Genomic DNA, 15,731 nt, shown 5'->3' on the forward strand with positions numbered 1-15,731 from the left:
GAAATTCAACAAAAAACTTGATTCAACAAGAGACCAGTCTATCAAATACGAGATCTTCACTTTATAAAGGATTGTAGGGTAGTGCATTAAATGGGGTTGAGAAATCTTAACCGGAGACATGGGCAAACTGACACATAAAGAATCTTTGCAATTCTAAGAAAAGCATTAGTATTGCACAACCCAGAAAAATTACTAGACTAAGTTCATTTTTCATATCAAAACCTAATCGCAAACGACATAGGCTTTAACAAGGGTTTTTATGACGAGCAAATAATGTTGCAAATAAACTCATCATCGATGTCAGGCAAAACATGTTGTACTCTAGATTCGCGTTCCGCCTACACAGAAAGTCATCAAAAGTAAAAAAACAAAAAAACAGAAGAAATTACTGCCTTTTAAGAATAGAAGATCCTTGAATACCATAAATTCCGATATGTTTGGCAAAATACAGCTAGAGATATATAATACTATAGTAGAAAATGCTAACTATTTCTGAAAATTCAATAATTTGAAAACAGACCGTAAGCCAAATCAGATTTAGGTGTGGCAAGACATTTTCTGGATGTAGATAGAAAACGTTATTTAAGAAGCATATACAAAAAAGAGCCTTCTGATGTTAATTCAGGAACAGCTTTCAAAAAATAAAAACAACATGTTTAAAAGTTAATGCATCCGGAGCACTTGTCTGGGTTTACCTTCGGCAGGAATGTTCAAAGCCGAAAATTTGAAAGCCAAACATTTATAACAACCTTAACAATTTAAGAGTTATGTTACCAAAAAGGTAGACCTGAAGCAATTGCAATTAATCTAAGGTAAATTTTGCCCGAGAAAGTTTAAACGTAAGTTTCATTTCATTTGAAAATTTATTAACGAACAATTTAAGAAAGGTCCAAAGTACTGCCAATTAAACTGATGATACCATCGGGAACTGACAATGACACCAGCAGTGATATCAACCCGATGCTGTACCAAAAGCAGTCGTTCTTAAAGAAGTTTTCATATCTCAGGCATAGATAACCTTAGCCGTATTTGCCACAACATTTTGGAATTTTTGATCCTCAATGCTCTTCAATTTTGTACTTGTTTTATATAGACGAAACGCGCATCTAGCGTACAAAATTATAATCCCGGTACCATTGATTAAAATTTTATTCATGATTTAGATAATAACATGCCATCTGTTGCTGGTTTACAGCAAACTAAGGAAGTCAAAGAATCTATAAAAGAGGGACGAAAGATACCAAAGGGACAGTCAAACTCATAAATCTAAAACAAACTGACAACGCCATGGCTAAAAATAAAAAAGACAAACAGAAAAACAACAGTACACACGCATACATAGAAAACTAAAGAATAAACAACACGAACCCCACCAAAAACTAGGGGTGATCTCAGGTGCTCCGGAAGGGTAAGCAGATCCTGCTCCACATATAAATTTCGATTTCAGCACTTCTGATTTAAATTCTGAGCAGAGAGAGAAAATGCAGACATTTCTTACTTCCTATAGAGATATATTTGCTACTAATTTATCTGAATTAGGTTTTACTAATAGGTACAAGCACAGAACTGAAACTTTTAGGGATTCCAGACCAGTTAAAATGGGATTCTATAATCAGTTTCCTCATATGCATAAAGAAACTGAAAAACATTTGGTAGAGATGAAGAAAAACAACATCATCAAAGAATCAACTAGTGAGTATCATTCACCTGTTATATTAGTGAAAAAGAAAACTGCACCGGGTCAGCCTCAGCAGTACATATTTTGTGTGGACTTTTGAAAATTGAACCTTCAAGCAAAAAATTCATCATTTCCAATTCCCCGTCTAGAAAACGTATTTGACACGATTGGTGAAGTGCAACCGCAAAATCTGAGTTGTCTCGACCTTCACCATGGTTTTTGGCAAGTCGAGATGGACGAGGAAACAAGACATAAATCTGCTTTTATAACTCGCAATGGTGTCTATGAATTTCTCAGAATGCCTTTGGGTCTTAAAAATGCTCCTCTTAGTTTTCAACAGCTCATGTCTAATGTTTTACGTGGTCTCAATTGGTAATTTGTTTTAGTTTATGTGGATGATATTTTGGTATTTAGTAGGAGTTTTGAAGAGCATCTTTCACATATAACAAGTTTTCACTCGTCTTCGTGATGCAAATCTCACATTGAAACCAACCAAACGTGTGTTTGCAGCAAAAGAGGTGAAATACTTAGGGCACATCATTTCAAAAGAAGGTATCAAGGTTGATCCTGAAAAGACAAAAGCTATTAGTACTTTTCCTGTCCCTACAAGACAAAACCAGGTTCGCTCATTTTTGGGAATGTGCAATTATTATCGACGCTTTGTTGATTCATATTCGAAAATTGCCACTCCTTTAAATGGGTTGTTAAAGAAGGAAAGAGAAAGACGTTTTAAATGGAATAGGGAATGTCAGGTAGCTTTTGACAATTTAAAACAGGCTTTACTAACACCTCCTGTCCTGTCTTACCCTGACATGAACAAACCCTTTATGCTGACTTGAGATGCTTCAAATTCAGCTATAGGTTTTGTTCTAGGTCAATTAGACAGTCAGAGAAAAGAACGTGTCATTGCTTTTGGTGGTAAAAGTTAATCCAAAACTGAACAGGTTTGGAATACTACTGAAAAAGAGTGTTATGCAGTAGTTCAAGGTGTAAAAACATTTAACACTTATCTTGCTACTGGCAAATTCACTATATATACTTACCACAAAGCTTTGACATATCTCATGAATCAGAAGGCAAATACAGGAAAACTTACAAGATGGGCAATGGATTTGCAGCATTACAATTTTGAGATTAAGTATAGGAAAGGTTGTAACAATCAAGTAGCTGATGCTCTCAGTAGACACTCATATCCTGAACAGCCTGACGATGAAAATGTCGCAGCTGTAAAAGTATCTGAAGTGAATACTAGAACAGAAGCTAGTGGCAATGATAAGACGTCTGAGAGTATCGAAGTGGAATTCTTTTATGATGATTACGCTATGGTTGCTCCATAAGTTCCCGTTACTGCCAGACCTGAATTTTCAAACCTTCCTGCTATTGCAAAGTTGCAACAAAATTGTCATGATTTTAGAAATATGTACAAATTTCTTACTCAGGGGTATTCGTCCTGCAAACAATGATCAGAGTTAAAAAGTTCAAAATTCTGCTCAAGATTACTCCATCTGTAATAATGTTCTGTATAAGTGGTTTCAAAAGAGAGTCAGAGTTGATAATGGTGAAAAGTGGATCAAACAATTATGTCTCCCTCAAGCTCCAAGAGAGGATGCTCTTTATAGTTATCATGACAGTTTTGTAGGTGGTGGACATCTTGGGATTGAACGTGTTTATCATGCTTTGCGTCTTTTACCTTTGGCCTAAAATGCACCAAAGTATTGAAAACTACATTCGATCATGTGATCGCTGTCAGAGAATTAAAAGAGATACAAAGGATAAGAAACCACCTCTTAATCCTCTGCCAGTTGACACAACTTTTGAAAGATGGCATATGGATTTTTTGAAACTTAGTAAAACTAATGAAGGTTATTCTTATGTGTTGCTTTTAGTAGATTCTTTTTCAAAATGGAGTGAGGCCTTTCCTATGAAAACTCAAGAAGCTTCTGAGGTTGCAAAGGTTTTATTTCGTGAGATTATTAGTCGTTACGGTGCAATGAAGTGTCTAGTTACAGATCTTGGTCGAAATTTTGTCTCTAATCTGGTGAATGCTTTGTGTGAAATGTTGAATATTACAAGGCATCATACAAGTTCATACCATCCTCAAACAAATGGATTAGTAGAGAGGACCAATAGCACACTGATACAGTCAGTCAGAGCTTATAGTGATAAGGACCAAAACAATTGACCAAACAAACTCACTGGTGTTTTTAATGGCTTTTAGAAATTCTCCATCAACTCAATCAACAGAGTATTTTTCCTTCTCAATGGTGTTCGGCAAGGAGATGAACTTACCTTTTAACGCATCTGTTTTGCCAAAAGACAATCTGTCAAAAGATGCAAAACACCATTTAGAAGAAATAATTTCAAACCTCAAAATTACCCAAGATTTGGCTGCTGAAAATATTAAGCTTAAACAAGCAAAAATGAAAGAACGATACGACAAAAATGCCAAAATTCCTGAATTTAGGCTTAGAGATAAAGTTTTAATCAAAGAACATGTAGTCCCTGTCGGTCGTTCACCAAAATTAGTTGATAAATTTAATGGTCCTTATTACATAACTGACTGTGGGCCGAATTTTACATATAAATTAAGACGCTGAAGTGAACAGAAGGAACTTAAAGCTACGGTCAATGCGAGCAATCTTAGGCAATATGTAAATCCCACTGATTATCGTGATCCGCCACAAGCTCCAGAACGTCCAGTTCCAGATAATGCACCTGATGAGCAAAAAAATCCACCTGCAGATAATGATCAAGATGATCAAATTGCAGACAATGAGAGTGCAGATTCAGAGACTAACAGTGATGTTGGAGATTAACCAAACAATGTTATTGATGATACGTTTCATGAGGTTGAGAAACTACTAAATAACAGGAATACGAGAGGTTTACAATATTTTCTTGTGAAATGGAAAGATGGTTTCAAACCGACATGGGAACCAAAACAGAATATAGGAGAACGCTTGATACAAAAATATTTTACAAGGAAAACTAAGAAAGGAAGGAGGAGAAAACATAGGAAATATTTCACGAGGCCATAGGTGAAAACAAATTACTGTAAAATTGCACTGGAATAACACAGATAAAGCTTTAATGGCGAATAGCTCACTTTACATTCAAATAATCTGGATTGAACTCCAGTTTCGAATCTGCGCAGTGGATTTTTCTTTAATTATTTGACCCTACCCTTTGATTAACATATTTTTTTCTAATTTCAGAAATTTGATAGGCAAATTATGTTGTGAAGTCAAACCTAACAGAATGCAAACAACATTTTTCTAGAATATATTATGTCATGGAGATTGCAGAACATGCGCTTGCAAGAAGTGAGCATGTAATGAATCGTTTATTTTCATGTTTTATATTTGAATTTTATATTGTTATATTGTCTTTTGATATGACAATTTATTGGTACTTTGACTTTTCTGTTGCACTAGCACCTGGTTTACTTGATTTTTCATTATTGGAAAACTGCATCAGTACTATTTTTAAAACTCACATATTTTAGTGTGAAGTGTTAATATCCCTCCTCATATGCAACATGACAATATTCATTAAAAGCATATTTGCAAACATACAATACCTCAGTGCCTCCCAATTACAAATTATAAACATACATCCTTTGAAATTTTGGAAGTGTCTTATTGAATATCTGCAATTATGACCATACAAATATGAATTTTTAATTTTTAACTTAAGTATTATCTGGGCATTAGATCACAAAACTACATTCACATGAGTGTGATATATAAACATTGACTCTATATGAAAATTTACATTATGTTTATCATACTTACTTTCATTCTTCATACATGTACATGTATATATATATAATTATTATTCTTATTTTATCAGTTCATATGATGTTTCAAATTCAAACTTTGGGACAAAGCTTAGTGAGGTTGAGGACGAGTTGTTATAGTAAAATTGTGAATTGCCAAAGACAAAATTTTAATATAACAGACCAAACTAAAGTGAAAATTATTCAATTTTTTACAATTTGAGTTAAAGTATTTTGAAGTTAAATTTGTTTATTTTATTTCTAAAATTTCTTCTTACATAAGTTACATTATTTTTGGAATGTTAATTTTTGATAAAGAAGAATGACATACAACTTGCATATTTAGATTACGTTATTAAGACGGATAAACAAGAGACATGTAAGCGCTAAATTATTGACTTTCGATTATGTACCTTACATTAAGGCTTTTGTTAAACAACCTTTTCCTATTACTCATGTGTGAAATTGTTAATAACACCTGTCACCCATGACTTGATTATTGACCAACCAGTGACAATAGGTTGTGATCAAGAGAGCTTTACAAGGTAATTTTTGATTGGTGAAAACAGGAGAAAGCTAAGAAATCAATGATCATGTGACCACGCCCGCATGGAAACAATTTATGTTTCCAACGGTCACTTTGATTACTGATTTCAAGAAATAAACATCTATATTTACTAGAACTTTCTCTTGTTTTACACCAGGCGCTAAAAGTCATCAGACGCAGCACAAAAAGTCAGTACGACACATATATGTGTATATGTATAAGTACTCAAATAGTCAATTTCAGTTTTGAGTACTTAATAAATATTTACAGAACTGGAACAATCAACAGTAAAACAGTACAAACAATAGATATGTCAACATTTAACATTTACGTCAAAAAATACAAACTATGTGGTAGATTTGTCAGGTTGTGAAAACACAAAACGCTTTCACGGATATTGTATTTGTTCCATAGTCTAGATTTATTCTTTATAGTTTCTATTGTCTACACTGTTTTATTTGTTGATTGTTCCAGTTATCTAAATATTGAATTCTCCTAAAACATCGAATATTCTATCAATCACTAACATCTTTGGCTGGGCACAACATGTACGGTATTTCACTGACGAGCGATCAATCGTATACAGTTGTTTTACTAATTAATGAACTCTCTCAATGAACTCTCTCTCTCTCTCTCTCTCTCTCTCTCTCTCTCTCTCTCTCTCTCTCTCACTCTCTCTCTCTCTCTCTCTCTCTCTCTCTCTCTCTCTCTCTCTCTCTCTCTCTCTCTCTCTCTCTCTCTCTCTCTCTCCTCTCTCTCTCTCTCTCTCTCTTTTCTTTACATCAAATAGTAGTACTATTATATTGAATATTCAATGTTTGCTTTTTTAACAAATTCTAAGAGTTGATTATTTTCCTGTTTAAATTTTATTTGGTATAAATATATTACTAATCTTACTAACTGCAGATGGTGTATTTAGAGATGTTGTAAGTGTTTTTGGTAAAGATTTAGGGTTTTTCCCCTCTTTTTTGCATTGCTTTGATATTTCTTATATTTTTGTAACTTTTATGTTTTGAAAAGTAATATAATAGCATATGTATTCAGTAAAACAAATTCACGGAAGTGAGTGATAATTGTGAAGTAATTTCCGATTGACTATATCGGGATCTTAAGAGGAAAGCGTAGATCCGATTTCTCCAACATTTTGGCTTATCAAGTGTAAAATATATTTCTTTACATTATAGGATCATAATATCCTCATTCAACGTCTTGTGTGCAACATTTTACTTGCAAAGAAAGAAATTACCTCAATATGCGAGTTTAAGAATACAGATTTAAAAAGTTTTATTTTGGTGAATTGGAAATGCGGTTAGTTCTTGTATTATATTTGTGTCGTGCTACTGCACCAGATACGTGTCCGGTGTTACTACTGAAAGTTCAGAGAATGCTACAATAAGGGAGACAGACACGGTAAAAGAAGTCAACGTGATGAAAGACAATTACCATGAATTACTTAAAAGAGTTATAAATAACGAAAATGAAATTGAAGATCTGAAAAGTCGAGAAGAAGATTTGAAACATGAACTTGAAAACGTTAAGAAATATATGACATGTCAAATGGAAGAGTTAAACGATATCACTAAAGACAACCATGACAAGCTAAATGACACAAAAACTGCGTTGATAAAAACTAGGATTTCATTTACCTCAGTCATTGAAGTTATTAAATGAAACAATGCAAGAACTGAGTCATCGTCAACCGGAAAAGCTAAAATGTGAGGAAAATCAGACTGAATGTAATTGTACAGGTTCGTATGTTTATCATGTTGTAAATATAGTATTAATACTAGGAGAGCTAATTATTATTCATAGATATTAATCTGAAACCGAATAAAACAAAGAAATATCATAAAGCAAGTTATAACAATAGCTATAATGAGAAAATAAGCGATCTAATTAATGTACAAAAATGAACGAAAACAAATATATAATACAGGAACAAACGACAAACCACTGAATTACAGGCTCCTGGCGTCAGACAGACACATACAAACAGAATGTGGTGAGGTTAAAAGTGTTCGCGGGATAACAACCCCCACCCCCTAACCTACTGGTGTTACAGTACAACATAAGAACGAACTATAAAAATCACTTAAAAAAGGCTTAACTCATCAGATGGATACAAATATAATTACATATAACCGAAGTTGACGTGAACGGGAACTTGTACATCTAAACAACAAAAGGTAATAAGTACAGATCTGAAACATGTTAAAGTTCTCACAGTAACTGGCAGCTATTTCAAAGCTAATAACAACTTGTAAAAAATCGAAGACTAACAGTGAGAAAACATAAATCAATTTCATTTATATATATACACATGATGTATGCATTTGCATGACTCTAGAAGATGTCGATGCCTGTATTATGGCATTGCAATATGTCATTTTCCTGACTGCTAATGACATTTTTATACTAAATCCATTGGATGTCGGATGTGTACAGATTGATATGTTTAGTCTTTGATGTACGAATAAGTTGTTATTGGCTATGAATTAATTTGGTCTATACTTAGTGTCTTTTGTGTTGTTGGAATGTTTTAATTCCTTTCCATGTCCGGTATGTGTTTTTGTAAGTTGTTTTTGTTTGTATTGTAGTGAACCTTTTTAACTGATTTTATAGTGTGTTCTTATGTTGTACTGTTGCACCACTAAACCATAGTTTTTACCTACAAACTAGTTAAATCAATGTCATATACTCTGTACTGTATGGGCCTGTTTTAAGCCAGAAGCATGTAATTCTGTGGTTGTCCTGTTTTGCTGCATATCATATGTGATTTTCATCATTATGAATTTAATGAATAGCACGTAAGTTTTCGCTATTGCTATGTATATTTACATTTGCCATTTCGGGGTCATCCATAGCTGACTATGCAATATGGGTTTATTTATAGTTGAAGGCCAAACGATAACTTGTTAATCAACGTCCATGTCTTGTGGACACTGGTTGAGACATAACTCAGCCCTGTTTACAAGTTAAACTCAACGTAGAAAAGTTGAGATCAAAGTTTACATTTGTGTTTTCACGAAATATCAATCAAATGCTCATTGTCTTTTAATTTTCATCTCATAAAATGATGAACTATTCAAAACAATATATACTGAGTGCCAATGAAAACGCAACACTTTTGTTTTTCAAAAAAATTATATAATTTTCATTTTATTTATATTAGAACTTTGTATAGTTGGTTGAAAATTACTTTTAAGACAATTGTCGACAACTTTACGGTTGAGTGATTTTTGGAACAAATGCGAAGTAAGGGTTATTTTGAACGGACATAAACAGAGTTCACCGCTTTTCAACATACGCACCATCTTCACGATTTTGTTATTTAAAGCTTGGCTATTGTCATGAATTTTCCCCGCCCTTATTGTTAAGAAACTGCAATACACATCTGAGTGAATCCCAGGACTTTCTGACAACCAGCGACATGCAGTTATGAGCATGATCCAATGAAGCCTTTCACAGTATACAATTACGAGAAGACTGAAGTTATAGCCTCTACAATAACCCGAATCATCCCCAAAGTCAACCAAAATGGATCATTTAATGATAAGCAACATCCCGGGGTACGAAAAGCATGAAGCACTCAGCAAGACCGATACATTTGGTCTGTAACATATCCGATGTCGACTCTGGTGGATGTCTAAAGGTCACGATAGTTCAATGGTGGTCACGGTAGAACCTTTGGAGCAATTTCAGTAAAGAACCATTTGCGCAGAAATTGTTAAAGAGCACCATAGTCTTTCCTTAGTGACACCTAAACGGCCGTCTGGGGTAAACATCGAGTTCTGTAGACCGAAACTCATTCATTATTTAACAAAAACTGTCAGTGGTTGTTACATAGACAGTTGACACCCGCCTTGGTCAAAATTCGACCGATTTTGGTCCAATCGAGCAAATTTTGCATCAAATTTGACATGGTTTAGACGATGAAAACAACCATCAATATCATAAATTCAGCTTGAGTTTTAGCTTTGCGGGACCATTGGAATAACATTCCTCATGATCACATTAAACGATCAATTTTAGGGCAGTGTCGAGATTGCGCTGCACCACGGGATTGTAACATTTTTTTTAGGACTTTGAGTTGATGATTCAACATTGGATGTTTCGTTTACTTATTGCGCCCGAAAGATGACAATGAAACATTTTTGTTTGATATCGATCTATTGTTAAAATTGTTAATTTTTCTAGAACAATTTATTTTGAAAGATTGTCATTTCTAATACAAATTTTATTTTTTAAAAACCAAGTGTTGCGTTTTCATTGGCACTCAGTATAGTTGTTATAACACCAAACATGGTTAGCCCATGGAAGCATTATATGATACTTTTTATTTAATGCTTCCATGGCTAGTCTACATGATAGTTTGGAAACACAGATTTTTTTGTCGATAAATTTCCTGTTAACAAAACTTTGAATTTTTCAATAAACTAAGGATTTTCTTATCCCAGGCATAGATTACCTTAGCCGTATTTGTCACTGCTTTTTGGAATTTTGGGCCCTCCATGTTCTTCAACTTTGTGCTTGTTTGTCTTTATTACAATTTTGATCTGATCGTGACTGATGAGTCTTATGTAGACGAAACGTGCGTCTTCCGTATTAAATTATAATCCTGGTACCTTTGATGACTATTATGGTTAAAGTTGAATCAAGTAGTTAACTGAATATTAAGCGAGGTAAACCAAAAATATAATGTTGTTTGAGGAATTGTGAAAACCACGAAAATACTATTCAAATAATTCGACGGAAAGTTGTAATTATACATGTCGATGTATCCACATTATGTATTACTGATTATAAACGATGATGTACTTTTACAATCGATGATTTATTTGGATTGTCGATTATAAAGGTTGACAAATCTCAATGTCCTAATGTATGTTGTGAAATATTTCAGTTTGATAAAAATTGGTTATTACCACGTGAATCACTGTTCACAGTTTATTCTTTATTTCGATTAATACACATGGTACATGAACACAGGACGCTCATATATATATTTTTGTTTCGGGTCTCGCTGCACATTTAGTGTTTTATTTTATTTTTGAAATTATTTATAATAAACAAAATACTGTTTATGAGTTTACAACTTACAACTTTAACTTTGCTTCATTATATTATACCCGGAAATATTTATTGGCGGTTTCATTTACATTTAATTAGTATTATAGTCCTCTTCGAATGTGACCTAGCGGTAAGGATTCAAACCACCAAAAATAACGATCGTTTTTCCATACAATTGAATGTTAGTGTCCCAAATATAATTTCTGTGTAATAACTAATGTATCTATATTTTGTTTCTTTAATCATAGGCTGTTTTCATGAAACGATAACATCTCCTGGCTATCCATTAGGATATAGCAATAGTCTTCTTAAAAATTGGACAATCGATGTTGGTAGTGGATACAGATCCAAACTAATATTTACGGATTTCACCACTGAGTCCTGCTGTGATCATGTAAAGGTTTGTAGGTTTTAAGTTTTTCCGTGTAATTTGATCGTACTGATAACTGTACAACACAAACAAGAAAAAGACGCAAACATCATACATTACTTTTATGTACGAAAGTGCATCAAGGAATTAGTAACATTTAATTCCACATACAACGAGTAACATCTGTAGGATTCGTTTATAAATCCAGGGATCCTCGGTGTTTTCCTGGTTCGTATTGCTCAGTCATTAGTTTGCTGCTTAGTGTTTTATAGATTTTACTTATCTTTTTGTAATTTTTTCGTGTTTTTTGGTGATCGTTTTGTTTTGCTATTATTTTTTATGTCCAATGATTATAATCTTCATAGATACCAGGATTAAAAAAATGAAGAAAATAAATCTTTGATCTTTGTGTTGTACCGCCTCTTTTAAACTATTGATTTGCCTCAGATTTATTTTATTTTGCAAAGTTTAACTTAGAAACTGTACGGTAGTTACATCTGACTGAGTTTCCAATATACTTAACTTACTCTTGCATAGTTTTGTTAAGGTCATCTATAAGTTTTTCTACTTTAGTTTAAATTCCCTCAACTCTGGTATCAATAAGAGTTACTTCTTTGAGGATCATAACAGTAAATCCATAATATTATTAGGACCATCTTGTCCAGCCTCAATTATTTTAAGGTCTTTTCTATTGGTTTACATGGCTCATTCAGTGGCATATTTTTAGGGGTCACAAATCAAATACTATACAGTTAGTTATTTTTTCTCCTTCACATAAAAGACACAACGTCATGCACTGTGTTAGGAAACGTTTTATGTGTAGATATTGGACGGGGGTTTATTCAAACCAGTCTCAGTTGACAAGGACAAATGTTAACAAGTGCTGATAAAATGTGTATAATCCCCTTAAATTACTAATAGTTTGCACTGTATCGAATTTAAAAGTCAAAATATTCACGTTTTGAGTTATATTCCATATCATAAGTATAACTATCCAAACACACTTATAAGTTCAATCACGGGACTTCCTTCCTTCAAATGAATACTAAGTGTGATTCGCTAATTTAATTTGGTTTTAAATTTTTTATAGTCGTCGAATTATCAGCATGTAAAGAAAGTTCTATTTTAATAAAAACAACAAAATGAAAACTAAAAAAAATAATATTTCACTATACATTCCTGATTTTGCATAATAGTAATTATTACTTCATCTATTGCAGTCTGACGTCAGACACTCGAATCAATGAATGGGTTTGTAGATGGATGTTTTTGTGTTCTATTAAATTGTTTCTTTTAAAATTGTTACACGATGATGACTGCTCTACTCATATTTTGACTATCTTATTTAAATATAATAGTAAATACAACGGAATTTAATGAGACTGTCAACAAAGTGAGAGGTTTAACCATATAAAACCAGGTTTAATCCACCATTTTCTACATTTGAAAATTCCTATACCAAGTCAGGGATATGACAGTTTTTGTCCATTCGTTTTAGATGTGTTTTGTCATTTGATTTTGCCATGTGATTATGGACTTTCCGATTAGATTTTCCTCTGAGTTCAGTATTTTTGTGATTTTACTTTTTGCAGGTATACGATGCATCAAATGCAACTGATCTCATCGGATCTTTTAATGGAGCAACTCTACCTCCGCCAATGATATCGACTGGACGATACATGTTTGTTACATTTACATCAGACGGTTCTGTAGTACGCACTGGATTTAGTGCAAACGTTCACAAAATAAGATCTACATAGCATGGTATAAATGTCAGAGGATTACAACATTTGTTCCAAACTGCAGTAGTTATGCATTATTTTATATATATATATGTAACAATCAGAAACGTGTCCTTCCCTCCAAACGTGTCTGATCTCCCCAAACGTGTCTACATCGACGTCACTGAGTTGTAAAAGGGCGCCAAAGCGTGTCATTTGTATAAACGCCCAAACGTGTCCATTTTTTGATAAACTCACAAACGTGTCCAATCCCCAAAACATGTCCATATCAAGCTTATTTATTTTTTACTGCAACTATCATTCGTGTTCAAATTATAAAAACGTAGGTTATTTGTGGTTCTTGTTTTTTTTTATTATTGTATACTCATTTTACGATCTTTTACTATTTCATTAAAAGATAAAGATAAATTACTTAAATTCTTTTTTTTTTTTTTTTATAATGTCCCATAAGTTATATTTTAGAAGGCAACATTTGTTCCCGCAACTATTATTTGAAACGGCCTCTTTATAATTCCAATTGCCCAAACGTGTCTGTATCAAGCTTATTTTTTTTCTTTTACTGGAATTATCATTCTTGTCCATATCATAAATACGTTAATTATTTAGGTATTGCTTTTTTATTAACGTATACTCATTTTACTATTTCATTAAAAAATAGAAATATATTTTTTAAAACTGGCAGAATAACCTTGGTAAATTTGGGGCGTCCGTTCGGCTAGTTTTAAATTGCCCCAACTTTCATATAAAACGGCCTCGATTACATATTGGAGTTTCATAAATAGTTTCTTACTGAAGTCAGTAAAAAGTCGGGTCTTTTTACTAGCTGTTCAATTTTTAAAATGTAAATCCCAACTAGTATGTATCCCGAGTAACCGTAAAAATTTAGGCACAATTCCAAATTACGTATACAGGTAAGCCTGATAATATGACCTATCAGTATTTACTGATGTCGTTTAAATAATGCATGAAATATTTGTCACTGGATGTTATGTCTCTTGTTCGTATGTCTTTTTGATGCTGGAAACCTAAAATTATTCAAAAACCTGATTACTACGCAGTTAATGATTTGGAGAGTTTTTACTATATCAGACCTGTTGAAAAAAGTGAATATAAAACAAAAAGATGTGGTATGATTGCCAATGAGACAACTGTCCACAAGAGACCAAAAGGCCTTCAATTTTGCTGAAAGCCCGCCGTGCAATATTTGAATTGAATAAAAGGCATGACTGGAGTTTATTGATAACATATAATTTACATAGTAAACGATTAATTCATCTGTACTAGAACTATATGTATATTCGCTCTAAATGAGCATGAAATACTTGCAACTGGACAACAAGCGATTTCAGTCAAAAGTTAATTCATATGTTACAGATTAAATTTTCAGTTATGGTAATCAGTAACAACAAGCATTGAATAAACTAATGCTAATTAATGACCACTTCATCAACTATGTCTCCGATCACAGAAATGCCGTGAACGTTATTGGTGTCATTTGGGACAAACATGTATTAGCGCGAAAAGACGCGAGACGTTATGGCAAATAACAATTATCGGGCACGTTTGGGGGTTATGAAATCGGACACGTTTGGGCAATATTGAATATTTAAGACACGTTTAGGGAGAATAGACACGTTTGGGGGAATCGGACGCGTTTAGGGGGATGGACACGTTTGGGAGTGTTACTTTATATATGCCAGATAAACAGCCAAAGTTTAGCTATAACGGCAACAGTTTGAAAGCTTCATCTCTGTATTTTAGGAACAATTGTTTTCGATTTTGAATAAAGGTAATGTAATACTTACTCTCCGATTGAAAAGTCTAATAAACTAATTGTATATGATTTTTATATGTATGTAGTTATCTTTCTTGGACTAAATACTGGAAAACATCTGGAAAACTGTTAATACATGAATGTGCTTATATTGTAACCAGCCATTGATTTCAAATTCTTTTGAATACCTATATAATGTACAGAAATACTCGTTCTTAAACACATCAAGATCGTGATAATTATCATAATAATATATATCTTGTATAATTCTAAAATTTCTAAATTTGATACAGATTAAAGATGAAATTTACACCATATACTGCGTAGAAATACTTATTCTTTTGGATAAATATAGACGCAGTCTTTGTTGTAAATACTTAAACTGCGTCAACTTTCAAATGTTAGAATTATACAAACACATTATATCATTGTTTGACTATATTTCTAAAACTTTTAATATATTATAATATTTCTAAAAAAATCTACAGAGTGTTGAATTACAATCCGAGTTATTTAACTTGATCTAGTGTATAATATGACAAAATATGTAATATATGACAAAATTACTTGTATTTATTTATAGGTCTGTTTGATTTTTTTAAACTTTATTCATATATAATTTTACCTAAGAGGCTATAAATCAGGCGCCAGATTATCGAAGCGCACCTAAGAGAAGGACATGTACTAAAACCATCTTAGGACGTATCTTTGTCCTATAAGTAGTTTAGAAAATATGTCGTAAGTTACGAAAAGTCAAAGAAATCGTCCTAAT

At 32.9% G+C, this 15,731-nt stretch overlaps 1 protein-coding gene across 1 annotated transcript; it reads left to right on the forward strand.

The window, feature by feature from the left end:
- The first annotated feature begins 7,110 nt into the window (after positions 1-7,110).
- Positions 7,111-14,990, forward strand: LOC139528850 (bone morphogenetic protein 1-like). The gene is made up of 3 exons (XM_071325069.1): positions 7,111-7,751; positions 11,322-11,473; positions 13,036-14,990. Exons 1-3 carry the CDS (start codon positions 7,679-7,681, stop codon positions 13,201-13,203), a joined length of 393 nt encoding a protein of 130 aa, XP_071181170.1. The 5' UTR covers positions 7,111-7,678; the 3' UTR covers positions 13,204-14,990.
- Positions 14,991-15,731: the final 741 nt, after the last annotated feature.

The sequence above is a fragment of the Mytilus edulis genome, chromosome 6 (assembly GCF_963676685.1).
Source record: "Mytilus edulis chromosome 6, xbMytEdul2.2, whole genome shotgun sequence".
In the NCBI taxonomy this organism is placed as follows: Eukaryota; Metazoa; Mollusca; class Bivalvia; order Mytilida; family Mytilidae; genus Mytilus; species Mytilus edulis.